Source organism: Sesamum indicum, linkage group LG10 (genome assembly GCF_026168435.1).
Source record: "Sesamum indicum cultivar Baizhima isolate 11 linkage group LG10, ASM2616843v1, whole genome shotgun sequence".
Taxonomy (NCBI): domain Eukaryota; kingdom Viridiplantae; phylum Streptophyta; class Magnoliopsida; order Lamiales; family Pedaliaceae; genus Sesamum; species Sesamum indicum.
The window spans coordinates 17,056,831-17,064,403 of record NC_142666.1 but is presented as its reverse complement, the minus strand read 5'-3'; the positions used below and the strand labels follow the sequence as shown (position 1 = coordinate 17,064,403).

The 7,573-nt window shown below is 33.1% G+C and overlaps 1 protein-coding gene across 1 annotated transcript; it reads right to left on the bottom strand.

The window, feature by feature from the left end:
- Window positions 1–4,282: 4,282 nt before the first annotated feature.
- On the bottom strand, window positions 4,283–5,741 carry LOC105172058 (ethylene-responsive transcription factor ERF062). The gene has a single exon (XM_011093397.3). It carries the CDS (start codon window positions 5,649–5,651, stop codon window positions 4,389–4,391), a length of 1,263 nt encoding a protein of 420 aa, XP_011091699.2. The 5' UTR covers window positions 5,652–5,741; the 3' UTR covers window positions 4,283–4,388.
- Window positions 5,742–7,573: the final 1,832 nt, after the last annotated feature.

Sequence of the window (7,573 nt, the reverse complement as noted above, 5' to 3'; positions counted from 1 at the left end):
CCCATTTTATCAAGTCGGATAATGCCTCGCAGTACTCTCGTAATGTCCTCCTGATACATAACTCGAGTCAACTGGCGAGAAGCGGCATCCTTCGCAAGATGATCAGCCGCTCCATTAGCCTCTCGAAAAATAGTGTGTGAGTCTGTACAGACTTAATTATCCATGTTTCACTTGCAAGGGCTATTTATATGAGGAAGAAGGCACGAGCTTTTCTCACCAATTTTTCATTGCTGGTACATTTTCACTCCAAATGTGAAGTCACTTAATGGAATAAGCTTCAGCCGTTAAGTAATTAAAGAAAGTTCCTTTTGTGTCCTGAAATCTAAAAAAGGATGTACATAAAAAATGCAATTTATTTATAATATGGGATCAAAATTGAAAACAAATCCACTTATAGGATCAAAAATATAATTTACTTACAAATTTAATGTCAATAATGAAATGGCCCCTATAAATAGGGATAACAGGGTGAGGTCTGGTTGGTGTGCCAAAATCCGAGACCCAGTGGACTAAGGATTTTTTGGACCAAGACCCAATCCCCACCGCATTCGAAACCCAATAGATTCGACTCGTTAAACCCGTCCAAATCAGTGTTGTCGTCGTTGCACCAATCCATATTTGAGTATGGAAGATTTTCATGCATTTTTACACCTATTAGCCAATTTAAAATAATTATTTTGACCTATTATTATATTTAAATTTTTAAATAATAATCTAATAATTTTTCTTTTTTTTTTTTCTCTCACTTGTTACACCTCCCTCCTCCGGCCCGTAGCCGCCATCACCATCCCACCTCATAAAAGGTGGTGGCTGTGGCAGCCTAAGCAAAAAAGGGGACAATCATCGCCCTCGGCAGAGGGCAACAATTGCCTCCCATTATCAGGGCGATGGGGGCTCGAAAAAAATGCCGCTATCATCTTTTGGACGACATTGCTGTCCAAAAAATGCCGATAACAGTATAAATTTTTGTGAATGAGGCATAGTTTAGTTGGCGAATACAAGACTCTAGAATATTTGTGGGATGTTGTTTAATTGCATAGTACGTGTTATCTTCTGTAATGGTAGATATTGATTAAATTTATTTTATTTTATATTATTGATCTGTAATAGTATGATTGTTGTACAGGAATGATTGCAATCAACTTATTTCAATTAATAATAAATCATAACTCTTACTAAAAATAATGAGAATACAGGTAAAGCTCAATACCCAAAGGTTGCATTTTTATTGAAAATTATAAAATTATGGATTTCATAACTTAACAGCAATCCCTTGAATTTGTTTGATAATTCTAAATTTAAATAATTTCAAATCATTCAAGTCTAATTTTAAATTATATTTTGTTGAATAATAGTATATTTCAAATTCTTTTAAAATTGAGTCGTTTGAAATCATTTTTCTAAATTTTGTCCCCAAATTCAAATCCATTAATTGAAATTCACCCTAAAATGTATATTTATCCATTATCTGAAATTATTTAGCCCACCTAGCTAGTAATCTCCTAGCCCAGCCCAACTTAATAGCTCAAATTAGGAGGATTAAGCTTAACAGATCATGCCCAACTAATCTAAGTAAATTTAATTAATTCAGGAAATTAAATAATGTAAATTATTTGATCAAGTTAGTCAATCATTTGCTTCTGGTTTTTGGTTTTATGAACCCTAATTTATTGATTAAATTAACTCAAAACTTGAATGAGTAGTTCAACGTAATTAATTAATTAATTAATTTTAATTGTCTATTTATTTTAGTTCAAGATAAAAAAATAAAAAAAAAAACTAAAGTTTTGATTGGTTAAACCAATTTAATCAATCAATGTCAGACAAAATTGATATGAAAACTTAAATTTTGACCACAATTGATCAATATTATCTGTGTTTAATCCAAGATAGAAATATTCGCCACATTTTTTAACTGTAATAAATATTTTAATTTTGCTTGTAGAAAAATCAAAATAATTTATTGCTACGATTTTTTACTTTTTACGTGATAATTAATTATAATAAAAAATTATATTTATTCTTGTGAGATCACAATAATTGATGGTATAACAGTCAATGTCTGCTTAGCGAAAAAAATAATATTATTCCATAAAGATAAAATACGGGGACCATGAATCGTGCAAAGGTTCCATCTTTGTATTTTGTTGATCTACAAAGGTCAAAAGAACTATACTATTTGTTTTCATACTTTTAAAGTAAATTACCATATTAACCTTCTAGGAAAAACTAGTGTATTTGCTGACCATATCCTTTCCTTTTTTGAAATTATAAAAACTTCTCCTCTATATTACCATGTGCTTACAAGAAAAAATGCAATTTACCCCCTTATGATACGAGGAATGAGAAAAAAATTCCCTGCGGAATAGCAAATTATTCCCTGTGTTTTAAAAAAAGAAACAAATTATCCGTCTATTTAAACCATTGATAGGGGATACTTTACTTTATTTTTTGAAACACATAGCGCTAATTTGTTAATTTTTTTTTATAGAGGGTATTTGCTCATTTCACTTAACACAAGGAGGTAAACTGCATTTAAGCGTGTGCATACATCCATACACGAGTTGGGTTGTCAATATTCTATTTTTATAAGTATAGGGGTGCAATTATCATTTAATTAATTATAAAATATAGCAATTAAAAGTCTTTTTTTTCTTTTTAAGCTTGAAAATTCAGAAAGGGAGATTTTTGTAATTTTAGATTTAAAAGGTGTGATAATAATTATATTAACTTGAAAGAGAGATCGTTGTAATTAATTCTAATTTTTGTTTTAAATTTTTAATTTGTTTTAGATCACCTAATTTTATTTATGAGTTTCTTGAATTTCTAGAATTCAACCTCAGTTATTGTATCCAATGATTTCAGATCCGGATCGAAGATCGAATCGATCAAGTTACTGGGTAACTGGTCCGATCAATCCGACCGAAAGCAAAAAATCGATTAACCCGAACCTTAATATATTTATATATGTACATATACATTATACAATTGTACATCATATGCAGCAATACATTATACATCAATGAATATTTCAATTTCAATAAAGTTCATACATTTATACATAAATATTCAACAAAGGTTCAAACATTTGTATACAAATACTATATCATCCAAAATTCATAACTTACACAATAATTTCAATAAATATTCAAGAAACAACATGCATTCAAAATTCTAAAATTAGAAATACTAAAAAAAAAAAAATGCGTTGTAGCTACAACAGCTGTTGCTGTTGCTCGCTCCTGTTCGGTGCGCCGACGACTCTTCCACCCACAAAAATTAACACTATATTACACTTTTTTAAATTTGATTTTAAACTTGAACTTGAGAGTTGAGGTTGAAGAACATGGAGATGGGAGAAGTTTTTTATTTGTTTCTTTGAATTTGGGGGGGGGGGGGGGAACCTACCTTCTTTTTCTCCCTCTTTTAGCCGTCTCCTCTCCTAAAAAGTTTTTTTTAAAAAAAAAAATGAGCAAAATCGATTTTATTGGGTTCTAATCGGACAAGTTTTCACCGGTTCGGAGTGGGTCAATTGCCCCCCTTTTTTACCCCTTGACTCGGACCGGACACATAACCAGTTCTCAATCGGACCAACTGATCCGATCCGAATCTAAAAACATTGATTGTATCTCTCCTTTTTCACAACCTTATTTAAGCAATTAAATTTCTCGTCAAACTATCAAATAGTATAACTCATGTCACATCAACACAAAATAAATTATGTTATTCATATAACTTAGAATATTATCATGCCTAATTAATTTATACAAGACTTTCTCATCAACTGTTGGAGAAAAATAAATGTGGTGTTTGCAAAATAATTGCGATTTTAGTATTGTAGGTATAGGGGTGGCGATTTTTAAGTCTTTTATAATCTTTTTTTGACAAACTTTGTCTTTATTTTAACAATTTAATCACATTGAGGACAAAAATGCCAAAGAATTTATTAAAATAGCAAAAAAAAAAAAAATGGATATGCAAGTGATCAGCTACTAGATTCACTTTTTGGGCTATTTTAGCAAAAAATTCGACTATTTTGTTCTCTATATACCAAAAATTTAAATTATATGATAAAATTATCAAAATAAATTCATATAAGAATAATATTAATTCTTTCATACTTACAGAACTAAAATTATAATTTTTTCAAACAACAGGTGTATTATAAAATTATAATTTTTTCAAACATCAGGTGTATTAGGCCTGTGCAAAATTAAAGCATGAACGATGAAGAACATTCATTTGCAGAACAATTCAAATTATAAGTATTGTGCAAATTAACTAAACTTAGAAAGTCATCATATTATTACCAAGAAATACCAAATTTCAAACCTCTAAACTGAACAAAAATACAAAAAAAAAAAAAATCAAGAAAAAAAGTAATGGGATCAGTAATCTGAGACTAAAAGCGCATCCCAGATCATGTCCATGTCCAGAGAAGGCATTCTGCTCAACTGAACTGCATCAGCATCTGATCCCATCGTTTCTGCACTTTTCTTCATCTCCATTGCTTCTGATCCAACTCTGCTCTCCACCTCCAATGCCCATTCTTTTTCAGCTGATTTCTGGTTCAAATCCTCTTCCAAAACCGGCTTATGCTGCGGCGACGACGACGACGACGACTGTGGAGCGTTAAAGCCCTTCTTCGATGCAACCATTCCTTGTGAAATCGCCCGCAACTTGGTTTCAAGAAGCGCAGCGGTGTTGTTGTTCATGGGATTGGCCTTGATCTGGTGCTTTAAATCGGGGAAGTTCAGGTTTGCATAATCACCTCTGAGAATATAAGCAGCTGTGTCATAAGCAAACGCCGCTTCCTCCGCCGTGTCAAAGGTTCCGAGCCAAACCCTCGTCCGGTTCCTCGGCAGCCGTATCTCCGCCACCCATTTTCCCCAGTGCCTCTGCCTTACTCCCCGGAAAAGCTTCCCTGGCGATGATGGCGAACACGTTTTCTGTTGGCTTTTCCGGGATGCTGGAAATTTCATCGGCTGAGTTTTCGTCGTGCTGAGCCAGTAGTCGCTGAATCCTTTTGAAGGATGGTTGCTGACTTTCTGACTGATTTTCAGCCACTTTGACTCGGGATCGAGCTGATTTCGATCGAATTGAGACACAGAGAATAAAGGGTTTTCTGGAAACGGAGCGTGATCGCGGGTTTTGGCTGTGGGAAGAGATTCGCTTTTTACAGGAAATGGATCATGTAAAAATAACCCTAGATTCGGGATTCTGGAGCTGACAGATGAAGAGGGTGATGAACAAGGGTCGGAGTGTTTGACTCCATTTGAAGATTGGAAGGATTCAAGAAAGTTGAGAGGAACGTAGTTTCCTCCACCGGTTTGGGTGAATCCCGGAAGGACAGAATGTGCATGAAGTTCCCTGGCAATATTTTCCTTAGATAATTCAGACAATCTAGCATTCAACATAGTATCAGAACCAACCTCGTTTACAGGAGAACTGGATTCTGAACTCGAAAGCAATGATCGTTCAGGGGACGATGAAGAAGACGATCTCGCCTTCCCACCACCACCATCGCCACTGCCACCGTCTGAGCGGACAGTCTCATTTAGACTGCGAAAGACATTGGAATACAAAAGCGATCTTGATCCTCTCTCCATTTCCAAACAAGATGGTATTTCATTTTGCAAGAAGGTTTCCATCTTAGGAAATCTATTAAGATTTTGAATTATGGGAGAGGAGAAAGGAAAGTAAAATAAATGTCACAAAGTGTAGGCGGTATGGTATTTATACGGATACCAAACTTGTAGCTCATATTCTATGCCTATAACCTAAGTTTAAAAATGCGGGCTTTTAGATCTGAACAATTATAATTATTCATGTATTATAAATTTTATTAAAAATTCTTATTATTGTGTCTGAAAACGAAATTCCAACGTAAGAATAACCCATAAAATAATAGAGCTGGACTATTAGTTTTATGTTAATTTGGCAAGAAAAGGAAGCCCTTGATCATTCATCTTGTCAGCAATTCGTGCTCTCCATTCCCAATGTTTTCTTTTTTCTTAAAAGCTAACCAAATACTTCCAAGTGTCCTCTTGTCTTTCCTGGCTCTTGGGATTATTACTCATGATGGATGTATATTCTTCCACGACAGTGACAACAACCACCTTAAATTCTTACATTAGTTTACTTTAATTTTTAATTGAAATTGTTTTCGTTGGTTTCTTTAATCCATCATCATGTGATTTATATCAATCAGCCACATGATCTCATTTGCCTCCTTTTACTTTATGTTTGAGTGAGGAAATCATGATTTGACTTGTTAGTTAATCCTCCTCCTGTCTCTGATCAGTACTTAGAGTTTTCCTCTTTGAGATAAAATTAAAAAAAGTAAAAGCATATTATTTGATGTGTGGGCATATCACTTTAAGGTACTAAATGGATCAATTTTCTCATCTTCTTCATTAATTAAAAAAAAAACTTAAAAATTAGAACCCGCATATTTTTATTAAATTATTATATTTCGAAATCAATTTGATCTGAACTCGAATATGCATGAACTCATATTTCGTGTGGTTATTGCCCGTCGCTTGCCTTGCAAATTGCGTGTTTGGAGTAATCAAGAATTACCTTAGCTATATTGAAACTTTGTTTATAGATTTGATACAAGTAGATCCAAAGTTAAATTATCCTAATAAATATTATTTTAAAATATTATTCTCAAAAAAAGTAATTTAGAAATAATATATATATATATGGCATTAGAATATTAATTTAGCGAGAATTTGTATATGAAATTGAATCATTAACTTTAAAAGCTTTCTAAAACAAAACAAAAGCTATAATAATTTCCGACAAATAAAATTAAAAAATATTTCTATTATTTCACACTAATTTTATTAGAGAACGACAAAGAGTTTTAGTAATTTAATTAGTAATTAATAATCGTCATTATGTTCATTTTCTAGTCATGATTAAACAATGGGCCTTCCAATGATTGGATTAGAAGGGCCACAAATTTATATTAATTAGAGGTAACCAAATGAGATTAGTAATTAATAACATTATCGTCATTATTAATTAATTAATAGAAAAAGGGCCTCAAGAATATTGGCGTAGTTTGAGGAAGTCTTATTATGGCTGTCTTCTCCAGATCTGGTACTATGAAGAGTTGGCACACAAAGTCATGAATTCCTAATTTGGTCTTTTCTTCTGTCATCTATATATTTGTATATGTGTCTTTTGAGATGAGTTTAGAGACACTTCTCCCACTCATTGCAACTTAAACAAGAAGAGGGAGAGAGAGAGAGAGAGACAGTTGAGACTTCGTATGCAAATAATTGATATATTTATATATAGGGTAAATTCCAATTTTCGTCCAATTTCTTAGAGGCGGTGGCGTTTCCAGTCCAGGTCTTTTCCAAAATAAAATAGTAGAACAGTTATTAAAAAAAATTGGCAATTTTAAGACAAATTACCCTAAACCAACCGGAATTGTGTACGAGGGAGGCACGTGAGCGTCTGAAAGTTGGGGGAAGCTGACGTGTTCGGTTAAATGAATTAGGTGTAAAAAAAACGGGCAACGTGAAGCGGCAAAGCTGACGTGGAAAAAAAGGCCACG